The 24,697-nt window shown below is 37.3% G+C and overlaps 3 protein-coding genes and 1 non-coding gene across 5 annotated transcripts; 3 read left to right on the forward strand and 1 right to left on the reverse strand.

Moving 5' to 3' along the window:
- The first annotated feature begins 1,838 nt into the window (after nt 1-1,838).
- LOC109004940 lies at nt 1,839-2,901 on the forward strand. The gene is made up of 3 exons (XM_018983641.2): nt 1,839-2,139; nt 2,379-2,503; nt 2,580-2,901. The coding sequence occupies exons 1-3, from the start codon at nt 1,987-1,989 to the stop codon at nt 2,713-2,715; spliced, it is 414 nt and encodes a 137-aa protein (XP_018839186.1). The 5' UTR covers nt 1,839-1,986; the 3' UTR covers nt 2,716-2,901.
- A 588-nt stretch (nt 2,902-3,489) lies between these two features.
- LOC109004985 (1-phosphatidylinositol-3-phosphate 5-kinase FAB1B-like) lies at nt 3,490-14,266 on the reverse strand. 2 transcript variants are annotated; one of them, XM_018983721.2, is made up of 11 exons: nt 12,560-14,266; nt 11,284-12,027; nt 10,385-10,538; nt 9,938-10,282; nt 8,846-9,691; nt 8,397-8,728; nt 7,868-7,991; nt 7,611-7,781; nt 5,613-7,106; nt 4,333-4,599; nt 3,490-4,131 (listed from the first exon to the last, which is right to left on the reverse strand). In XM_018983721.2, exons 1-11 carry the CDS (start codon nt 13,153-13,155, stop codon nt 3,802-3,804), a joined length of 5,403 nt encoding a protein of 1,800 aa, XP_018839266.2. In that variant the 5' UTR covers nt 13,156-14,266; the 3' UTR covers nt 3,490-3,801. The 2 variants fall into 2 exon arrangements, with proteins under 2 accessions (XP_018839266.2, XP_018839264.2); XM_018983719.2 differs by having other exon boundaries at nt 12,539-14,266.
- LOC118344076 lies at nt 11,125-11,250 on the forward strand. The gene has a single exon (XR_004797843.1). It is a non-coding gene; the product is annotated as a U6atac minor spliceosomal RNA (small nuclear RNA).
- A 3,079-nt stretch (nt 14,267-17,345) lies between the features above and the next one.
- LOC109004981 (translation initiation factor eIF-2B subunit alpha) lies at nt 17,346-23,535 on the forward strand. The gene is made up of 5 exons (XM_018983716.2): nt 17,346-18,001; nt 21,569-21,721; nt 21,808-21,949; nt 22,637-22,878; nt 23,027-23,535. The coding sequence occupies exons 1-5, from the start codon at nt 17,537-17,539 to the stop codon at nt 23,231-23,233; spliced, it is 1,209 nt and encodes a 402-aa protein (XP_018839261.1). The 5' UTR covers nt 17,346-17,536; the 3' UTR covers nt 23,234-23,535.
- The last annotated feature ends 1,162 nt before the right edge of the window (nt 23,536-24,697 follow it).

A 24,697-nucleotide genomic window follows, 5' to 3' on the forward strand; every position in this document is an offset into this window, starting at 1 on the left:
CCATCTGGTAATTATTGTTTTTATTTTATTATTTTAATTTATTTATATTCATTTCAATTTCATCAGTATTAATTTTAGTATTGATTGTTGTGGTAACACATGAGACGACTCAGACGATGTCTATCTCCACTACTATATGAACATGTGCTCAAGCCTCAAAAGAGTCAAAGACTACCCATCCGGCCGCCCCAAATGTCACAGTCAAAGACCCAAACCGCTCGCATCTTTTTTTAGATTTTTAATTTCTTAGATTTTTGAATTTTGAATCAGTCTATCAGATGTATGTATTATGTATTTTATTTGTAATTTTGTAATGTTAATACAATGTCCTTTGGACACTTTTTTATTTGTAATTTTGTAATTGTTTAGACTTTCCATTTTATTTTTGTAATAGTTTAGTTATTATTATTATTTATTAGTTTATTAGGTAGTAGACTTGTAGTCTATACTCTATATTAGTACTTCATTAGTCTTAATTATATAAAATTGTGTATGTATATATTATTTTCATTCATGAAATTTTTTTTTTTTTTTTAAAAAACACAAAATTATATTTTTATGGGCCTAAAATGGCCCAGAAACAGTTTCTGGGCCATTTTAGGCCCATTACAGCGATTTATAGGCCAAAAAGGCCCAGAAACCGCTTTTGGGCCTTTGGCCCAATAGCAGTGCGGGGTGCGGATAGAGGATCCCCTCCACCCGCACCCCATCATCCGAGACGGGGTCCTCCGCCCCCGCACTCTAGGGGCGGGGGGCGGATTAGTAGTATGGCCCCCCGCCCATGCGGGGGCGGGGTGGGGGCGGGTAGCACTCCTATTATTGGATTAGTCAAAATTGAAGGATATTTTTGATGAATTTAAGATAAATTTAATTTTTAACTATTCTATTCACATAAATTTTTATATTGAAATAGTTATTTTTTATTATATAACAATAAGATAATATAAGATGAATTTAGTTTCAGTTATTTATATCAAATCTTCACATTAGATTATACATTTATTGAATAATTAATAATTTTTTTAATTTTATCATATTTTACTATTCTACCTATTATATATTAATTAATAATTATATTCTTATTAAATTAATATATCACTACCTCAAATTAATATACCAATTATGATAAAATATGTAATAGAAAGAAAGGGAGAGAGAAATAATTTTATTAATTAATAAAATTAATAAAATAATTTTAAATTTGAAAAAAATTTTAAAAGTCACTGTACCTTTAACTAATCCATTGTGTGCATATTTTGGTCTCTAATAATTAAATATTTCGTAAATTTAATTTTAACTAATCTAATGAGAATGCTCTAATGAAAGGGAAAGGTGTTAAAATTGCCATCACTGCAGCACAATGAACATGTGAAATGAACGATGTGATAATAATATTCCTACATACAAAGTAAAATACATTCAATGGCATATGATTCCTATCTCAGATGAAGAAGACTACTTTCTTATTTTCTTAAAAGTTTTTGCTTTTGTGGTAAAAACTTTGACTTGGGAGTAATGCTAAATACAAATCTAAATAGACAAACCCGACTAGGTATGGGTATCAACAATATCTCAGATATTTTCATTAGAGAAAATAGGTCTGGATTCAAACACCAACATAGAAAACAAGCAAGTTCGTTCTTGTATAGCTTGTGAAACTCTGAATAGATCCACTGAGAATATATTGGGAAGAAAAAGGCAATATAAGCAAGCAACAGAACTTGGGATTCACCGGCAACACTGATAGAAGATAAGCAAAATGGGCCCCATATACATATATTTAACCAAAGAACGCACCATGATAAGACAACCTATCAATAATGGAATTTGATATCTGCTTCAACTTATAGAACTTTAGACACTCATGATGACATGACCAAACCATTATTCTATTGCCAATATAACTAGAGTCTGAGGAAGAACAAAAACTTCTACTTTCTTCTTCTTCTTCTTCCTCTTCCTCTTTCTTCTTGTAGCACAAGATCAATGGCTATTTCATGTTCTTATTCCTCTCACATCCCAGTTCTGAAATCTGGTCTAGTCTCAAAGCCTATCAGCAAATCCCTAACGCTTAAAGACAGCCAAGTTCCACCCAGGAAAGCACCGAGATTCCAGATCAGATGTTCCATCAGAAACAAGGTTAATTATCCCTTCACTATTTTTATTATCTTAAAGCATACAATCCCTCTCTGTCTTGATTCTTGTAATTAAGAAAACAATCATACCAACAAACTTTTTCAACAGAACAAGACCTGGTTGGATCAACTCCAGTCTCATATATATCCTTTTTTTCCCAATTATTGCAAGGAAAAAAAATACAAAAAGTAAATATTGCTTAACCTTTTTATTAATGTCTGAGACTGAATGGTTTGTTGCAGGTTTTTGAGGATCGGTCTAATGGTATAGTCTGCTATAGGGATGACAGTGGGGAAATCATTTGCGAAGGATATGACGAGGGCCCTCGCTTTCAGAAACAGACTCCAACAACAGCTTATCATCCAAGGTAAATAGTCCTAAAACAAGTACCAAATTCAAATTGTTTGGAAACCTGTCTAATTATTTGCTTTTTGTCGGGTCAGAGATGTTGAGATCTTTGACCTTCTTCTTCAACAAAGTAGGCTTCAGACTGTTAAAGGCAGTGGATTGAGCCACGCTGAGGAAAGTGTTGCTGTGCAGAAGGACTTCAATTGCAATGGCTTCAACTCATTCTGCTAATCAATGGCAAACTTTTGTCAGTTGTATAGATGTCTCCTCAACTCCCTGCACTTACATCGATCATAGAATGTGTAAGGCAGGCATATACATCGATCAAAGAATGTGAATAGGAGGCATAAATGCACTTGTTTTATTTTTTAAGCACATTCTTCACCCGTGAATGTACAAGAAAATGCCTCATCTCCCCGATTCTCTCTTTCTTCGCTAATTTTAAAAGAGAAACAATATCACCCGGACGAACAGTGTCAGTCACGACTCACGTTTGAGATACCGTAGTTCTAAATATTTGAGAAATATGTTCAGCAATGAAGTTTTCACAGAGCACAAAACAGAGAGGATAGGCCAACCATAGCTCTAGCCTACAATATCAAAGATGCTCTAGCTTTCGATACTAACACACGGATTCATAGAAATCTCCAACACGATATAAATTATTTAATCCGAGGCCAATGCTCGAAATCTTAAAAATGATGTTGGTGTAAGTGCACCAGAAACAATTTATGAGCAAAATGAGCTCACAATGTGAAATCAAAGTAACTCTCTATCTCGTCAAAAGCTTATGGCCTGATTGGCATAACTCCAAGCTTCCAAAAATGGAAGTCTAGAGTTCGAAACCCCCCACCCCAAATCAAAAAAAGTAACTCTCTATTTCAAAAAAGCAGAAGACATGATAAGTGGGTCTCTTGGTGAAATATTTCTGGATGGATTTACATCACAGGGAGAATTCTAGCCAGCACGTGAAAGAGAGAGAGAGAGAGAGAGAGGGACTGTGAATTACATCAAAATTCTGAGAATGAGATGATATGTATACACGTTGTAATTGCTAAATACATGAATAGGTTTTTTGTACAAAGATTTCATGGAGAGGTCATCCAATATTATACCCCTGACAGAAATCTCCCCCCCACCGGTTCAAACGGCCTACTTCTACATCTTCTAAAAAATATTTATGAATTTCTCGTTAAAAAAAAAAATAAATGAGCTATGAAAAGGAAAAACTTATGAAAGAGGGAAAAAAGAGCATGTGAGAGGAGTAATTCCAAATCACATGCTTAAGTGTACAAGCAGAAAGACTCGCAGTAAGCATCATTCAACCAATGTCCCAGCTTGTGTGTTGTTGTCTTCACATAATTCAGACTGGGATTTACTTGGGATAATAGATGGCGGGGACCATTGATCTGGGACCATCAAAAAATACGTAGTCATCGCTTTCCTGAACCTTTTCTTGTATTGCTTGGGGGAAATTACAGTTGGAGATGCGTTCTTTGGCCCGCCAAGGATGCCTGAAGCTTTAACCCATGTTTCAAGATGCTTGTCCCATGTATACTGCCTCATGAAATCAATGATCCCAAGAACTAACTCATGCTTCTCTTCATCCACCCCAACCAGTAAAGAATAATCCATTACATCGATTGACTGCAACAACACATATAAAAAGGATAAGGATATAATCTAATGGTAGGCTGGGAGAACCAGTAGGGTACTCTTCAAAATTTTTTTTTTTTTTGGCCAATAAGGAATTTAAACAAGCTTAAAATTTTGTAAATGCATCATATTTCTAAGAGTAAAAAAAAAAAAAAAAAAATTATCCAACGTATATGGAGTTTAGAAACTTACTGCAAGGAATGAGGTATCGTTCCAAACAGCTCTCTCCAACAATCGCTTTGCTTTGTTTCCCACAAAAATAGGAGAAGTTGGCATTGCTTCGATCAAGTTCTGATCCAGCAGAACTTTGTTGCTACCACTACAATCAGGATTATACCGCGATCGAGAAGATCCTTTAAGATCATAAAGCCGTGTCAAGTTCCTACCAAACAGAAGATTCTCCATAACCAGAACATCCATCTTTGATTCTTTCCCTCCTTTAAGATGCTTAGATGTTACCTTCATACATAAAGCAAAAAAGAAAAAAAAAAAGGGGTAAGCCCCGGAGGATCTAATGTGTCTAAGTTAGCAACATAATGGGAGGTGCCAAATGCAAAGGTCCTTTACAGAAATAATGAAGCTCTTTCATTCAAAACCTTAAGCAACAAGTATAGAAGCCTACTGAAATTAATTGATCGATATGATATTTGGTAAGGAAAAGGAGAAATGAGAAAATGGCAGTTTATAGGTAGCTCTAAGCATCAGCTACTTATTTCAAGCTTTTTAAGTGTAAATCACTAGGATTTGCAGAAAAAATATCGAGAGCACTCACCAATAAAGAGTGAATGTAACAGTTGTCCACTCCGGAAAAAATAAAGAATGTAAGAGTTGTCCCACGAAGAAAAAAAGAAAAAGAAGTGTACACCCAAATGCTAGGCTCCAACTCAACCTATCTAGGACCCTTTCTAAAGTATTTATTCTCAATAATAGACTTTGAAAAAAGAGTTATCAACATATATACAACTGACCATGCATATGTGCATATTTTACTTTTGTCCTTAATGCATTTAGATACAAAAGAAAATGATATTTAAAATATTAGCTCAATTCTATTTTCTTGTCAGATAGAATTCAAATGACCTATGTATAATAGATATAGGATGAGCATCTGATGTGCAAAGCTCAAACCCATTACTATGAGCGGGGAACTGAAGAATGATAGCCTTCCTCCTAAATCATCCTTCCATCTATATACATTACATGACCAACAAAACAGGAATGATGTCATTCAAATTTATAACCAAACTCAAACAGGCCCCCAACAAATTTCCATTGTTTCGGTTGCCATGGCATTACCCTTACCCGTCTAGTAGACTTGTGCATCTATATAAAACAAGCTAACGCCTAGTTAAAATGATAATCGTAGATAAGATTACTAGCATTTAATTCATTACTAGACTTGACAAATTGCCAGGTTAAAAATGAGTATGATGATTTAGTACGACAAGCATTTGCAGCACACAAATAAGTACCTGATAGATCCCTAGAATCTTTGCCAGGCATGTTGGACTTCCTGTGTCAATTGATTCAGATAGGTACTTGAAGTACGCAGGAGCAAATTTTATGAATGATTCCAACTCCGTTTTTGTGACTTGTTTAATGATAAATCTTTCATCCAATGTTTTTGCAAAGAATACATTGCTTTTGCCACCCTTGGCACCCCACTTTTTACAACGACTGAGAGACCTTATGAAATCAAGCTCAGAAGGACAACAGATCTTCCTCAAGGCTTCAAATCGCTTTGCAAAGTAACAAGTCACAGAATATTTCACCTTACCAAGTGGGCTATCATCTCCAAAAGAAACTCTGGCATGCAATGCCTTTGTATATGAGAGTGGGTCTAGAACCAGGGAGGTACGAGATCCAGACAGAGATAAAAAGATATCATCTGAGGACCCAAGACTTCTATGATATTCAGAGCCCATGTCATCAGCAGAATGAAATGATTGGGAATTCACTGAATCAGAAAGTGGCAAGGAAGCCAAAAAATCCACTCCAGGTCTTTCACCCTCATCAGTCAATTGCAATTGACATTCTGGTGATGCTAGAGCATAAGATATAATACTTGTTGGTTCATCATCATACACAGGAATGACAGTATCATTAACACCTACAGGAAGAATCAGCCTAGCGCCACCCTGAAGTTCCAACTTCCTAAAGGACGAAATGTAGACTGGATTATACTCGCTCAGTGCATCCAACTTTTGAGCACTAGCTAAAAAGTTTTTGTTGAATGATCTGTAGAAGTTCAAGAAAGGCATTCGTAACCAGCTTACAGAGTCTTCTATGCCATCAGGGTTCTTGGTGGTCACTGCTGATGAAAGAAGGGAAACCTTGGTGTCATTTTGCTCTTCTGCTCGGTTCTCCAACTCAAATCCCTCCAACAGTTCAGGTGTGCTTAAAGTTTCTGCCATAGACATATCAGGAAGTGCATTGGTATTATCCATGGGTATTGCAATTCCGGTGTGATTTTCACCCGTCCATGCAGCATCAAGGGTATCTGACAGATTTGCCATGATAGGGAACTCCCCCTCAGAGAGGGCCCTACGAACATTTACGTTTGATTTCAAAGGGCCTGATTGATCCTGATCCATGTATTTTTCTTGAAGAACTGCATCAGACTGGTTAGTGTCACTACCATATCCTCCCCTCTGCTCAGGGCTTTTATCAAGATTCGAGTCCAAAGAAAGAGAGACACAACTATGAAAGCCTTTCTCAGGCTTGTTGGTCACATTCATTTCCATGGGCTTATCATTATTACCAAGGAGTTTCTCCAATTCTTCTGAACTTGAGCTTCCCAACCCATCCTGAAGGCTGTTCGGACCCAAACTGGCTGCATAAATCAGGCGATGGTCCCACATATAAGATTGAAAAAGTAACTGCCTCCGCAGTCGATTGATCTCAAAAATGTCAATAACAGGTTGTCCCTTTTTTATTTCCCTGTTCAAAGTCTTTTGGAGTGATTCCTAAGATCATATCAACATAAAAGTTAAAATCAAGTAATTAAAAGGCAGCAAACAAACATTTCTCCTGATAGACATAGTCCAGATTTGACATTTTTTATTATAGAAATTTCCAGTGTATTTTCTAACTTTTTCAAATTTCCCTTCATGACCAGGATTAGATTCATGTGAACTCAAAAAGGAACCAAATCACACGGAAAAAAGGCACTTCTTGCAATCAAAAGATGTTTGCATATCTCATGTTACAGAAAATGGTCAAAAGTATAAATGTTTATTCCAAACGTACAAATCATATGTCAATGATTTTTCTTCATTTTAATTATGATCGATGCTGAAAGTCAAGAGAAAATACTTTGAATTAACAATTTCAATAGTGTCCATATTTAAGTGGACATATAGAAGAGTCCATATTCAACCGCAGAGATTGTCTACATATCTGCATTGTAGTACAGCTTCCAACACATGGAACTAGTGTATGAAAAATTTGAAATTAACAAAGAACCTCACCTCAAATTCTGCCTTCTCCTTTTGTAACATTCCTTCCAGTTCTGCAATTCGCCGCCTTATTTCGGGGGCTTTCGTGCCACTTATAAGAGGCCCATCAGAAGATCTTTTCTCTGCTATTTGGCAAAGAGCATTTAGTACTTCAGAAAATAAAAGCTCAGCTCGATCAACCACCTGTCATAAAACAGAACTATATCATCACATGCAGTTATATAATCGACATGTAATCTTCAAATATCCCAACTTAGCAATCATTGCACCTCTTTGGTTTCCTTTTGTATCCAGTCCTGATTTTCATAGTTGAAGTCCAGTTTGGATGGTGGAAGGTAGACAGAATGAACATCAATCGATGCATATCGAAAGCAAGCAACCATTTTGCCGAATCTGCACGTGTAAAAAGTGAGGGTAGAGAGAGAGATTGAACAGCATACATGATCTAACCATTATAGTTTATTTCTTTCCACCCATCTATTAATTAGGTTGGCATCTACCTCCTTGAATGGGCACAATACTGAAATCAAACTTTCACTTTTCTGAAGATTCACCAAATAAATATGGCCACCCAGAAAGAGGGATAAAAGAGGCTGAATCATTCAACTTGTTAAAATTAGTTACGAGGGTCAATTCCAATCCAACCAATTGGATCTTTGTTCTGGAAATGTGGTGTGCAATAACTGTATTGATCAAATACCCAGCCATCTACTGTACTCTTCCACATAAGAGTCAGCCGTCCACCATGTTGTGACCATATATATAAACAAATAAATATAACTGAAATGAAAAAATTACCCATAGAAACGAAGACAATCTCTATGTAAAGAATGGCCACAACTTGCTACCCTGCTTGCAGCTGCATGGTTTGAGAAACTGAGCTCCAAAAATTTCCCAAAAGATAAACCCCAGGCAGCATCAGACATCACTACTCTCCGAGTTGCAGGTGGAAATCCACTGGCTCTTGGACACCGCAGGCATCGGTGCCACATCCAGATCTTTCCTTCCTTTTCACCTGGTAAGAGAATTTCTGATAGCTTCTTAACAGATATGGTGAGCGTGCCCTGCCTATGAGTATAGCAGTGAACATGGGCTTCTGATGGCATACCACAAGAACGACATTGGTAACTCTGACAAACATTTAAGCTACGTCAGTTTTTTTTAAAAATGTATTGCAAGGTTTTGTACAAGGACATATGAGTATGTATGTATGTATATATATGCACTGGCCAGAAGAGAGTACTCACCTGATCAAATAAATGGTCTCGAAGAAACCTACCAAGAGGTTTGTCAAAGCTGCCATAGTATTTGATTCGAAAGAGATGGGACCTTTCACAAACAGTCCCCTTCCAAATGCACCGGGATGATAAGGACACCAAAATGCTTTGGTGATCTGAAGGTGATGGAGGAAACTCTTCTTTTAAAGGCACAGGATCTTCTTTTAAAGGCACAGGATCTTCTTTCAAAGGTCCTCGCTCTTGTAAATGGTCTTTACTATCTTCTTGCAGGGATGATGTCTCTGAACTGGTGATAGTTATGGCATTCTGTCCCAAAGTCTCTAAAGTCCCAAAACCATTAGCACTGCGATGATTCTGCAAGACAATAGGGGTGTTGCTGGCTGCAGAAGTTTCCGCTACCAGGGGTTCTTTAAAATGCATTCTATTTTTTTCCTCAAAGCTATAATAGGGAGAAAGTCCGTTAAGGTAGGAATCCGGAAATATATTTCCCAAAGCAGCGCAAGAGGAAAAAGCTGTAGAATTTATCAAATCTGCAGTGGACTCTATGGATTGAGAGGCCAGATCTGAAGAGACACTGTAGGATCTTTGTGGTTCAACAATATGATGTGGTCCCAGTGACTTGCCATCCACAGAAAGGCTAAAACCAGGTATTGTTGAGATGGATCTCTGAATGCTTGACGGTTTATCTGGAAGTGCAACGGTTATTGGAGAATTCAAAGGGAGTTCAGGCAGAGTGGCTCCTTCATCGGCAAGGAAAGAAGTCTCCAAAGCCAAGTGATACGCTGCAAAAATTCCATACTGAACCACATGCTTCACTTTCTTCAATTCATCCCCACTAGCACCTCTAAGTAAAATCTGAAAAAGAGCCAAAAGAATCAAATTACCCTGTGGCAGTTCTATCAAATCACTTTGCATGTACTAAACAAGAACTACAAGATTGCCCAAACAGCATGATACACACACACAGCATGACAAAAATTCATTTGGGCCATCATCTCTGTAGATGCAAATAATTTTTTTATAAGTATGCAAATAATTTTTTCTTTCATAATCCATATTAAGCTGTATCTATGGCCTGTCGAATTAAGTTTGAGCACTTACGGTACAACCCAGTGGCTTTGGGCACCCTTCAAAATACATCAGTGTCTTCACCGATTTTTTGCCACCCTGTCCAGCAGAACCATGATCTTCTAGAAACTTCTCCACATGAAATGCATCGCAGTGGCCCAACTTCTGTGATGAAAGATGATCAATTGAAGGCACTATTTGAGCACCTGTGCAGCGGGCTATGCGTTCCAAAAGTGGCCTCTTGATGTTGAGAACAAGTGATATGTCTTTGGCAAGAAGGTACTCCTGTGCATGTCTAGAAACTGATTTCTCCACCAAAAGGACATCAGGGTGGTGGGCATCTATCTTTGCCACTGCCATCTTTAGATGGTCCATTTCCTGGAGAGGGATATAAAACACATAAGAAGAGGAAAACAAATCTCCTTCACTAGAGCCACTCAGCAACAAACGATCAGAAAACGGTAAACAGACAATAACAACCTGCTGCAACAAAGTATCAAAACTGGACAGTAGGTTAGAAATCCGCTGGTACTCAAGAGCCCCCTCAAGGATCAATAATCGAGGTTTCTCGATTTTTGATGTCATTCGCCGGTGAGCCACATTTTTCTTACAAACAACTCCTTTGATCACCATACTACAGCAAAAGTAAGTTAATTAGAAAGAATAAATTATAGAGAATTATGGTATGTGAAAGTTTCTAGTTCACCAATAAAAAAACTACCAAAGATAATGTAGGGACTAAATATCTGGCCTGGTAGACATTACAACCCAAGACATGATTAGTGTTAATAGTATAGAATATGTTTCCTCCACGATTAGTGAGATATCTCTTGCTCTATTATTCGTTGATGCGGCCTTAATGGAAAACATACAATTGCTTCTCTTGTGATTTCTATTTTGTTACTTTATTATGTTGCTAGAACCCTCTTTTACTCTAACTTCTCTCACGATTTATTAGTTGCTTAACCATTTATGATTAGATAAGAAACTAAGTCTCAGCATTCACACTTTAAGCAGTACATTCATTCTAATTCATACACCTATAGCCTAAAATGATGGTTGGGCAGATGCATACCACTCGAACAAGACTGTTCCATCACAAAAATAGACCATCTCAGTGATTACTTACTAAATGAGAAATCAGAATTTGTGAGTTCATGTCCAGTAATGTGAAAAGAGAAGCATGATCTATTTACAGTCATAAAATTACTAAGTCTTTTGTGTTCGTAGAAAGGAGAGACAGTTGGCATCTCCCCTGACAGGGACGGGAACAGCCTTCGGGCTTACCTGTTACCACACATACGGTTAAGGCTTCCCACCTATGGTGGATCTTATACCCAATTTTCAACTTACCAAAAAAAAATTACTAAGTCTTTTACCTCTCACAGCGACGCCCGGATGCTAGGCATTTTACTTTTACGTATCCACCTGGATCCATCCCTCCACCTTTGCTCATATCTGGCTTTAAAAGTGTAGCAGCCTCCCAGGATAAAGATGTTATGATCTCCAACCAACTCTCTTTGTCATCTTCATCACCTATGGGAAGGTTCTCAACCTGCAATAGCTGAGCTACCAATGCCCTAAAATGACCATCAACCACATTCTTCATAGCCTTCTTGTGCTCCTCGCTTGACCTATCCCTATTGCGAGACTCTCCACTTCCAAAACTGCTCGAGGTGCGTAAATATCCCCACTCGCCTGCAGCATCCCCATAATCATCATCCTCATCAAACAAACCTGCTTCCCTATCATCTTCTTCATCTTCTGGATCAGGGGGGAGCCAGAGAAGTCCATTGTTCTCAAAATCCATGGGTTCTGCTTCGACATGCTGTGCAGCATATATAGAGGAAGGTGCTTCACACTCATCACCGGTATCATGTTCATCTTTTTTTCCTAGCTGTGGAATTCCTTCCAAACCCTGTGAGTCAAAGCTGTGATGCAAGGGAGAGCTGTTTAAACTTTTTGTATTGTTGTTTTCTCCATCGGGATGGAACTCGTGTGATCGATCATTATTGCTCAGATCATCAAACTCAACTTGATCATAGTAATCATTGACTTGAGGAAAATGCCTTGCATCAGAATCTGACCGATATACATTGTACTCATCATCATCATCATCACTCCTGACCCCACAGAAAAAGCAAGCAATGAGTAACTGGTTATAATAAGAAAAAATCTACTCTTATGTTCTCATATAACACTAACTAATACAATTTACATGCAGTAATGCTAGTGCATTAGCTTTATGAAATGATATTTTAAGTAATCAACTCTTGTCCTCTAACATAAATAGAACTTGCACACACTTCTCACTGACTGACAGAATATAGGCTCAGTTTTCCATGTTAAAACATATTAACAACCATGTAGTAATTGTTATGTTACGCACAACTTAGTCGAGTATTAATACATATTCTTGACTCAACATCTATCATACATTAAAAAATAAAGAAAAGAAAGATCAGTAAAATCGGCGTGTAAAAATGGCTTCATGCACATAAAATGTCATAGCGTGAATCCAAGAGAAATAATAACAGGAGAGACGAGTGTGCTAAAACTTAAAACAGGCATCACGCACATAAAATGTCCAGTTGCAAATCCAAAAGAACTCAATAACAGGAGAGACAATCAAACCTGTGCACTGGAAACACATACTGGTTTGGATTCCCCACATCTGAAACAATGTCATTGCTCCTTCCTGACGCTATCTCGCCTCGCCTGTCCGAGCTTGATTCCATTGAAGATGATTGCCGTGGGCTGAGACCTGAACTGTGTTGAACTCGCTGGTAAGGATCAACTGGGTACGGCATTGAACCAAGTGTAATGATACTACTGTCAGCAGTGCCACTAGATTTAGTGCTGACCAAACTTGTCGCTGATGGTGAAGTACTAAGATCCAGGTTGGAAACCTGGATCCCATTATCAGGGGTAGGTATGCCCTGCACCCATTGCTTGAAACAATAATTACACACTCGTATCCTCTCCCACTCTTCCCGGGCAGTCGTTGGGTCACCACCAGATGGGACAGGAACTGAATTTGACGTGCACTTGGCGCAGAAAACTCGACCGCAATGACGACAATGGTGTCTACGGTTGAAGACGGTGAACTGAGAATCACACTCGTAGCAAACCCTACAGCTATGATCGGGCATCCAAAAATCCCTCGACACATTAGCTGGCTCGGATCGCCAAGGGATCCACGATTTCACGATGCCAACCAACTCAGAAAATGTCTTGTCGGGGGCGTCCATCGACCCACAATCCTACTGCCTTGTTCATTATGATATGCTCATTTGCCACCCTTAATAAATCATATAGCAATTCTACAAATTAACCAAAACTGGAGAATAAACAATCCAACTCAGAGTATCTCTGCCCCAGTACAGAAAGACCGTCGAACACCAAAATTCAATTGATGAACAGTTGTCAGAAATCTATGGCAGCCTTAAGCAGCTCTTGCTTCTCCATCTCATATTCTCAACCCAGCATAAATCCTGATGCTGCTTCCACGTAGATTCATAAACCAAAGACTAACCAGCTCAGTCTGCCCAAAAGAAAAATAACTAACCCAGGTCCTGAAATCAATGCACGCAAAGAGACAGGAAATGCATTAAACAAACCCCAAAAAAGCTCGAAAACGGTACAAAACCTTCTCGGCCACAACACGAGTGAGATTCAAACACACTTCTTTGGGTGACCTAACCCAAACTTGTCTTTCTTCCTTCGCTCCCACGCGCTACCCAGCAATTCCCCAATCCAAAGCGACCCCAATATCCGAAACAAACTCAATAATCCATATAAATGGTAGTCTTGAGCTTCCGTTGATACAATCTAATGGGATTCTCCTAGTGAAAGAAGAAGAATTTGAAAAGGGGATATGCAGAATTCTGATCGGAAATAGGAATTTACCTCTTGAAAAAATAAAATTTCATCACAATCAGATAATATCCGAGTGAGATACGAAAGCGCGCACCACCTAGATTTGAACCACGTGAACAGAAAACCGTGACGCACGCGAAAGTATTCAGAGAAAGGAGGGTAGGTGGAAAAAACTGAGAAAAACCCACCACCCAGAAAGCGATTTCCGTTGCCGAATCGGAATATCAAACGCTTGAATCTCCGATCTTTCTGGTCTTTCACCCAATATTTTACACAGAGAAGCAGAATTCCGAAATTTTTTTAAGGCGAATGGGGAGTAATAGCAAATGAACGAGGAAGACCTCTGCTATCTGATCTCTGCAAATTCCCGTTCATGCATTGAAGAAAACAAACGATCAGATAAGGTTTATATCAAAATCTTTCTTTCCTTTTCCACCATGAAAACGAGTTTTCAATTTTCTCTCTCTTAAGAATGAATTTCTTTCATCTGAGAATCTGGGTTTTAAATCCCCCCACCCTTTTTTTTTTTTTACTTTAATGTTTATTTTTCCCTGTGGTAGAGAAAGAGACACACTGCTAACGTGGTTGCATGATACATATCTGATCTAAGGACAATAAATAAATACAAAAATAAAAAGAAAATCTTTTCAAAAAATAAAATAAATAAAAAAAGGAAAATAACAATTTTTTTATTTTCCTCTCTTCCTGCATTACTTTCTGTGTGGTTAGGAGACGTTACCCAGAAGACCTCGACGACGCCGTTTCACCGGCATCAATCAGCAGTCACACACATCCAGTGGGACCAGTGTGCCGAATTCCTAAAATACCCTCCCCATTTTTTTTTTCTTTTATAATTAAAAATTGCTGGATTTAACATGGACAGAGATATTGCACGGGTAGATTTGACCTTCTCCTATTTTTATAAGTTTGGGCTCTTTGGTCTTAAAGAGGCGCGAGCGACCCAGCTCACTTTGACCACACACACAGAGTTCCCGACCTCGAAAACCAAAACCGCGTGGGCTGCTCTGTTCTGGTCAAATGACATTGATACTCAAGCTCCCCTCCCCCAACATATCTGCTCTTTTTAAGGATAAGGCATCGCTATTTTATTTATTATTTTGGAAAACAAATTATAACTCAATCCATGATCTCTCTCTTCAGTATAACCTACTTAATTAATGTTAGCTATAGTTTTATGTTGTGTAAATTTTGCACTCTTTTTATAAAAATAGTAATACTAGGTACAAATTCTTAATAGACAGATTTCACGTAAACCCTTTGTAAAAATGTGGATCTTATTAAAAAATAATAATTTTTTTTACATTTTTTCAATGATGGGTCCACTTTTTTAATGCCAAAACTCTATATACAGTCATTTTTATGTATTTTTTGCATGTTTTATTAATATGATTAGTTGCATCACTTTTTTTTAATATAAAATAACTATTTTGACTAATCAAATCAGTAAAATATGTAAGGAGTACACAAAATTAACTCTATATGGCATAATTTTTTTTTATCAGACGAGAGACATTTTTATAAAATAATATCTCTAATTTAAAACAAAATTGTGAATAAGTTATAAAAAGAGTTATGCGTCTATCATTACTCTTAAATTATATATTATATTTTAATTTCATCCTAGAATTATAAGATTGTGTTAAGGTAGTCTTCTTACTTTTTTAACTTATTTTTTTTATTTATTTATTGATTGCTTCTTGCTCTAACTTTGGATTCACTTTAATGTGCATGCATGACTCTATGGCATGATAAACATTTTTTCCCCCTCCAATCGTTGAATTTTTGTACGCAATAAGTTTGACTTGGATAAGTTTTCAGAAATTTGGGAAGAGTGTGTCGTCCTAAAAAAGCCACCCACATCATATATCATTCCTTTGCTAATCAGCACGAGACTCACGACCTACAACGGTGGCTGTAAAGACCACACCCCCCCTCCAAATAGCCTATACTTAGTATTTTTTTATCTAATCTAATAAGTATTTATTATATACGTAGTATGGATGCTTAGCACTCTTATCTATCACAAAAGGTCGTATCATTCAAAATTTTTATTTATGTGTCAACTTTTAGTGACATAATATGATAAAAGTGTCACTTAATTAATTTTTTAGTAATATTACATGTATTTATAATTTTACGTTTAAAACTCATTTTAACAATTTTTTTCTTTTAAATTCAAATTTTGAATTTTAAATTTGATAACCTTTATCATATCAATAGGCAATAGGTGACACGTAGAAAATTGAGTTTTTTTTTGTAAGTTTTTATTAAGGTCCCGTTTGGATATAGAACGGTTTTATATAATCTCATCATTATAATTTTTATAAATTCACATAAAATATAATAAATAATTCAACTTTTTTAAATATTAAAACTATAATAATATTAAAATATAATATTAAAATAATATTTTATTTAACTTTTATTTCATCTCATTTTATCTCACTGTCCAAATAGACCTAAATGAGAGAAAGCAAAGGTTGTTACTATTTACCCTATTTATCCAATATGATAACAACTTTATTTATTATTAGGAGCCCGCATAAAATATTTATATAATTATCGATGGGCAAGTACGAAAATATTTTCACGTACTTTAAACGAGAAAAAAAAAAAATTCAAAGATTGATACTCTTTATACTATTTGCATATATGACTAATCTTTTTACTTATTATTAGGAGCCCTCATTTGAGACCTGGATAGCCTTTAAGGTTGTGCAAATACGAAAATATGTCACACACGCTAAATCGGAAAAATCAAAGGTTGATAATTTGATTTATTGCAAGGAGTTCTCAAAACAATAGAGATGATAAATTCTCATTTCATATCAAAATTTCTCACAATTTTATTCACAAATATTGTTTAAGGGCTAGTTTGGATTCAGATAATATTTCATCTCATTTATCTCGTCATTATAACTTTATCAAATTACAACATAAAATATGATAAATAATTCAAAATTTTCAAATATCAAAACAATAATAATATTTTATCAAACTTTCAACTAAAAACATCTCATTTCATCTCATTATCCAACCAGTCCTTAGGTAAGTAAAATACATTTTCATTTTAAATTTTTAAATTTTTTATTTACTCACTATAACTTTTCTAAATTTTAAAATAAAATATAAAGAAAATATAATTTTTTTAAAATTTCAAGATAGACGTAATATTAAAAATATAATATTTAAATGATTTTTTAATTTTTAATTTTTAAAATTTAATACAAAATACCTTAAGTCCTTAATTCAAATGATTTTATTACTGTTTATAAAATTCTCACTCAAACATGCCCTGAACATGACCAACAAAATGTACCAATAAGATGAGCCAATTTCGGCCAGATGAACTCTCATGAGATGTCCGCATACCAATAACAAATATTAGACATGATTCTCAAAACAAACTCGTATTAAAGATATAATTATAACAAATTAAGTTGATAGATAATCGAATCTATGATGTTGTTTGGAGAAAGGAATAAAATAAAATAAAAATTGTTTTATAAAAAAAAAAATTAAAATTGTGGGAAGATAATCAGGTTCGCTCTCTCTGTTTATCCCAATCCTACGATGTTATATCGAACATAATGATTCGACTGATCGGAATCTACCAACACAACAGTCCCTGCGAATTCGGATTTTCTTTATTTATTCTTTATTTGGTGATTTTCTCTCGTAAATAGTCGAGGGTTTTCGTGGGAAAGTGACACCCTCATAATACACGTATTAATGTGGCGGAGATCGGCCTCTTTCATTCTCGACCAACGATATCAACACGACGCCGCATCAACGTCAAAACCCGAAACTCTGTCTCTGTCTCCGCCCCAAACGGAGTCGTCGCACATGGCGGCCTCCGTTGAGCCATTCAACCAAAACCCTAACCCTAAGATCTCGGCCTATTACCAGACGAGGGCGGCCCACACAGGCGTCGTCACCCCCGACTGGCTAGCCCAGGCACAGGCTGCCGTCGGGCGCCAAACCGAGGACCTTCCCTTGCCGGAACCTGACCTCAAGGAGTCCGACTCCGGCAAGTCCTTCAGCGTCATCCAAGAGTTCGACAACTGGCGGAAGCAGCCCGATCTCGCCGAGGCTGTCGCCGCAATTAGGGCTTTGGCCGCGGTGATTAGGGCTAGCGAGGCCACCACCATGATGGAGCTCGAAATTGAGCTCAAGAAGGCCTCTGATTCTCTCAAAGTAAGTGTAATTCTTTATAATCTATTTTAAGTTAGAAGTGTATTGGATCAATTCTTTAAATGGAAAACATTATTACAAGTTGCTGTTACCACGTATTTGTCCCATTCTAAATTAACTTTGTTGAAAGATTTACATGTTTGTTGTCTGTCACGTTTATTCTCCTGGCGTTCATCTTTTAGTACTATGTTCGAAGATTTTACACAGCAATACCGTGACTTGGCTTGAATTATAAGTTTGGTGGTCTGGGAAGTTATAGTGACGCCATAGAATTTGTGAAAAAAAGAAAGATTCATATAATTGGAACGACCATTTTGTTTGTGGCCTTACGATTTTTCTGTGGGAGTTTCTCATGTATAGCACCTCAGGTCAGTAAGAAATAGGTTGCAGTTGATGTATTTCTGGAAAGAAGCCCTTGAGAATTGGTATTGGGGTTTGGATGTGGAACTGCATATTAAATGTTTTTGACCATGTCTAAGTTGCAGGTCGTTGAGTTTGAGAGAGTGCATTCATGTACAAATTTCAGATATCATGAATGTGTTGGTTTAGTCTTTGTGTTAATTAGTTGAAATGTTTATGCCAAAGAATTCATGTAGAATGAGCTGCTTATAGATTATAACTGTACATTATAGGTTAAACTTGTGGACATCAAGTGATTTAAAAATGTAGTTAGGCGAGGATATTTGGTAAAGTTGTTGCACATCCCCCTGGCAGGCAGATTTGGTAAAAAATTGAAAACAAAAATAAAGAGGAGAGATATCTGAAACAAATGTTTATTTTTAACAGAAGTGGCAAGCAAACGATATTGCAAAAATACCTATAAAAGAAACAAGGTTAGCGGCTCGAATTGATAAACTGTATCGTGATTTCTTATGGAGTGGGATAGGGGAAGAATTCAAATTTCACCTGATCAGTTGGGATAAGGTGTGTAGACCAATCTCGTCAGGTGGTTTGGGTATAAAAAATTTAAGAACATTCAATCGGGCCCTGCTTGGGAAGTGGCTATGGAGGTATAACACAGAGACAGAAGCCTTATGGAAACTGGTAATTGATTGTAAATATGGAAGCTTATTTTTTTGGGGGGGGTAAGAAGAGGTAAATGGGGCCAGCGGTGTTGGAGTTTGGAAACACATTAGGCGTGGGTGGGGGGATTTCAGTAGACATACTAAATTGGTGTTGGGAAGGGGTTCTCGTATTAAGTTTTGGAGGGACATATGGTGTGGGAATGAGGCTCTAAAGGATGCATTTCCAGCAGTTTTCCGAGTGGCACGCAATCGGGAAGCTTCAACAGAGTATCTTATGCTTCTATCAGGGGACCAAGTGCAGTGGAACGTCACGTTTAGTAGAGCGGCACAAGACTGGGAAGTGGACATTTTTTAGGCTTTTTTCAGTCTGGTTTATTCTGTGAAGCCGAATAGACAACAAGCTGATAAGATGTGGTGGACTCCTGCGGGTAAGGGCATTTTCTTAGTTCGATCATACTATAAGTCCATTTCCCAAGCCGTTAATATTTCGTTCCCTTGGAGGAGACTTTGGCGAAATAAGGCGCCCCCGAAAGCGATCTTCTTTACATGGATAGCAGCGTTGGGGAAGATTCTGACTACCAACAATTTGAGGAAGCGCCGGATAGTTATAGTAGACTGGTGTTATATGTGCAAGAGATATGGCGAGTCAGTGGAACACCTTTTGCTACATTGCGAGACAACTAGAGCCTTGTGGGTGTAAGTCTTTAGCCGGATAGAGTTATCTTTTGTTATGCCTACAACTGTGGTAGATCTACTGGCCAGCTGGACACTTCCAAGAGGAGTTCAACAGGCGGTGTGGAAAATGATCTCGATCTGTATTATGTGGTGTATATGGCAAGAGTGGAACGATCGGACTTTCGAAAACAAGGAGCGGTCTTCGGAGGAACTTAGAACTCTATTTTTCTAAGTGTGGCGGGTAGACTTGAGAAGTTACAGAGAAACTTTCTGTGGGGGGGCTTGGGAGAGGAGTTTAAATTCCACTTAGTTAAGTGGGAGATGGTATGTCGGCCTATCTCCAATGGCGGTTTGGGTGTCAGAAATTTGAGAGTTTTTAATCGAGCTTTACTAGGCAAATGGTTGTGGAGATATACCAAGGAACCAGAGGCCTTATGGAAGACTGTGATTGAAAGCAAATATGGTGATCTAGGGGAGGGGTGGTGTACCAGAGAAGTTAGAGGAACAGCAGGTAAGGGGTTATGGAAATACATTAGAAGAGGATGGGAGGTTTTCCAGCGATACACTAGATTGCACTTGGGGACAGGTGTCAAGATCAGATTTTGGAAGGATGCATAGTGTAGTACCAGTGTTCTACTAGATCTGTTTCCGTCTCTTTTCTTGATTGCAAGTAACAAAGATGCCACAGTGGCGGAGGTTATGGAAGTCTCAGTCTCAGGTAGAAACATTCACTGGAACATCAATTTCAACCGAGCGGCACAGGATTGGGAGATGGAAAGTTTTGTAGAATTTTATAGCCTCTTATATTCTGTTCGACCGAACATTCAGCAGGAAGATGAGTTGTGGTGGCATCCTGCAGGGAAAGGGGTATTCTCAGCTTGCTCTTTCTATAAGGTTCTCACACAAGAGCCAGAGATACAGTTTCCTTGGAGAAAGTTTTGGCGTCATAAGGCTCCTCCCAAAACCTCTTTCTTTGTGTGGACAGCGTCTTTGGGTAAGATCCTCACTACGGATAATCTAAGAAAGAGGAGGATAATTATTGCAGATTGGTGCTGTATGTGTAAAAGCGGGGGTGAGTCGGTAAATCATTTACTTTTACACTGTGAGATAGCTAAGGCTATTTGGGACGAGGTGTTTAAAAGGATGGATATGGCGTGGGTGATGCCGAAAACAGTTTTGGATGTATTGGCTTGCTGGAATTCTATCCGTGGGATGAGACAGATTAAAGCAGTATGGAAGATGATCCCTATCTGTATTATGTGGTGTCTATGGTAGGAATGAAATGAGAGGACTTTTGAAGACAAAGAGAGATATGTGGAGGAGCTAAAATTGTTATTTTTTAGAACTCTTTGTACTTAGGCCATTGCTGTAGACTTAAATGGCATGGACCTTCATGAATTCCTAGTTTCCAACATGCCTACATAAACAGGGCATTTTCTTTGTATCGTGTTACTTTGGTGATTTAATAAAGTCTTATTTTACTTATTAAAAAAAAAAAAAAAAGAACTCTATTTTTCTGTACTTTATGTTTATGGGCCATTGCTCTAGATTTTAATGGCCTGAATTTTCATGACTTTCTAGTTTCCCTTACTTTGACCTAGATAGGTCTTATCTCTTGTATATCATCTTGTATACTTGGGTTTTGACTATCTCTATTTATATAATATCGATTACTTATAAAAAAAAAAAAATATTGCAAAAATAATGGTTCAGCCATGGGGAATTGTAATATGTGTTTGTGACAAAGTTGGGGCAATGTGGGAGAGAAAAGTAGTGTCACTGTCTGCTATGTGGGTGGTCCACTAAATCTGTTCACCTATATATAGATTAGATTGCCAATTAATATGTTTAACCTGTATCTGCTGTCCAGTCATGGGACACGACCTCCATCTCCTTGACAGCAGGCTGTGATCTGTTCATGCGCTATGTAACTAGAACTTCAGCTCTAGAATACGAGGACTTCAATTCAGCTAGGTCTCGCTTGATTGAACGTGCAGAGAAGTTTGGTGAGATATCTTATAAGGTAACTAAGCTAATAACGACTATATGATGTTTTGCGATGGTGTCGTGAAGCCCCTATTAGCACAACTAATTGTCTTAATGTTGCAGGCACGCAGGATAATTGCAATGCTTAGTCAGGATTTTATTTTTGATGGTTGTACCATTTTGGTGCATGGTTTTTCTAGAGTTGTGTTGGAAGTGCTGAAGACAGCTGCTCAGAATAAGAAACTCTTCCGGGTCTTATGCACAGGTTTTATTTTGTCAACACCCTCTTTTTGCATTGGAGTATCCTTTAATTGGATTAAATCAAAATTAGCACCATTTCTATTGGCAGCACTAGCTATTTGGGATCTTGTTTATTTGGTATTGGAGCCTTTACTTACATCTTCAAGAGCCTCAGTTGCAAATAAGCAAGGTTGCAAGAAATAACATTATCTTCTTGGTGCATAACTTGATCAATATCATCTGTCATTGAAAGTGGTCCAAGTGGATGATTTCTGAGTAGTTATATACCTGTCCATTGAGTATGGTTCCCTGCTCCAGTAACACGTACCAGGGGTTCTAGCCTTACATCTGCATATCATATCGTAACTCATGATGATACTATTCTTGAATGAATGAGTGAGCGGTGTCTGCATCTCTTAGGGCAGGTTTGGGTAGTGAGATTAGAATTTTGTATTTAAAATATTATTTTTTAATATTATTATTGTTTTGAAATTTGAAAAATATGTTTTGGGATTGGAAAAATGTGTATTGGGATTTGAAAAAGTTGAATTGTTTATTATATTTTGTATGGAGATTTGAAAAATGTGTAATAATGAGATGAGATGAGAATTTTGTGTTTTGCTGTTTAGACTTTCCATATTGTGTCGTGATGATTTTCCATATCTTATCATTTCTTACCACCAAATTTAAATTTGCATGCTGTAAAATGCAGAGGGAAGACCAGATAGAACAGGTTTACGATTATCTAACGAGCTGGCTAAGCTTGATGTTCCTGTGAAGCTTCTAATTGACTCTGCAGCGGCCTATAGTATGGATGAGGTCGATATGGTATTTGTTGGGGCAGATGGGGTGGTTGAGAGTGGGGGTATTATTAATATGATGGGAACGTACCAAATTGCACTGGTGGCACACAGCATGAACAAACCAGTTTATGTGGCTGCTGAAAGCTACAAGGTATGCCAAAATTTGTTCTTTACGGTATCAAAAACTGCATGATGAATTGGACCAATTCACTTTGTTGCATTTATCACATTTTCTTAAACATGGTGTTTTTTCTTACAAGAATTATACGAGATTGATAATTTGATACGACTCTTTGCAGTTTGCTCGCCTTTACCCATTGGACCAGAAAGACATGGCCCCTGCTTTACGTCCCATTGATTTTGGGGTGCCCATCCCCTCCAAGGTTGAGGTCGAAACGTCTGCTCGGGATTATACACCTCCTCAATATCTTACGTTACTCTTCACGGATTTGGGTGTCCTCACTCCATCTGTGGTCAGTGATGAGCTCATCCAGCTCTACTTATAGGCGTGTTATGGCTACAATTTTGTCTCATTTACTGTTTTCCAGATCATGATGTAAGAATGCTTTGTGTCATGGAGATATTCTGGACTCAATGAATGAATGAATGTTAAGTTTGGTTAGCATTGGTGGATTTTTCTGTGCACTTGGTAAATGATCAGGCACGCATATGTGCACATGTTCACACAGACATGTATTCCTATGTGCAGGTACATGCATGCCTGTGCATCAGGTGCGAACTTTTTGTTTTTGTTTTTGTTTGTAGTGTTTTGTTTTTGTGGTGGGCCCCACTTATACTGTTCTGTTTTCGTCATTTGTTTTGATTTTGGAATTGGTGCTTTTGATGTTGGAGTCGTTGGTTTATTTGCTTTTGTTCAGGGTTTATTGGACTCCCAATAAGCTTACTCGGAAGGCCCTTGTTTGATAAGATAGGAGAATATTTGCTTTTTAGAATTTTTGGATGCCATGCCCCACTTGATATGAGAGCCTGTAAAAATATACAAACTTGAATACTTCCCTTCTCTTAACAGTATAACAAAACTTGATCAAATATGAAGTGGGCCCTTCATTTATAGGCCTCATTTGTAACTATTTTCCCTTTATATAGAGATTTTGTTGGGTTTCATGAATACCATGGTTGTGGGCCATCTTCTAGCTTGCTTCCATTTACATGGGCCTTAATTTTTCCCCAGTCGCTCCTGACAAGACTTACGGGCCCTACAAATTTCAATCCAAAAAAATACTCAATTTTAAAAAAAAAATAGAGCTATCATTAAAAAAAACTAATTTTTTTATATAAATATCGGATTTATCTATTTTTTTTAAATGAAGTACGTGGAAATTGTAAATTTCAAGATTGTATATATCATTTCTCTGTATGATAATGTGCACGGTTTAAAAAGAAAAAAAAACAAAAAACTTAATTGGAAGCTCTTTTCCTATCCAATTTTGTTGATGAACTTATATTACTTGCAGCATGTTATCATCAATTCCGTGCTTTGTATCTGTGGCGCCACCCATTGAATCATCTGAGATCGTCGGACATTTGATTTAATTAGGAATGCTTGCCACTCACCAGTCACACGTGGATCCTGTTGATAACTTGATGTGCGACTGTTCATTTGATTTCAGCCCCATCAGAATCATTAAAATGGTTAGACTTATCCATCCAATTAAATCATCAAATTTTAGACGTATGTCGAAAATCAATCCTTTTATTAGTTTCCGTGTTCTATATTTTCTTTTCCGTATAAACTTACTCAAGGAGAGAGCTAATTAATAGCCATTTGATTCATAAATCGGTCTTAGATTTTTGATCCCGACCGTATAAAATCAATGCTGGGTGGAAGTTTATTTTGTTTTTATTTTTCTTAATAGGAGTACCTATGTTTCCCAAGGGATGCAAGAGCTCCCAAATCCCATTACTTTTTTCTCGAACAGCACATGAAATGTTTTTCCACACTATCCTTA

Source organism: Juglans regia, chromosome 12 (assembly GCF_001411555.2).
Source record: "Juglans regia cultivar Chandler chromosome 12, Walnut 2.0, whole genome shotgun sequence".
NCBI classification, from domain to species: domain Eukaryota; kingdom Viridiplantae; phylum Streptophyta; class Magnoliopsida; order Fagales; family Juglandaceae; genus Juglans; species Juglans regia.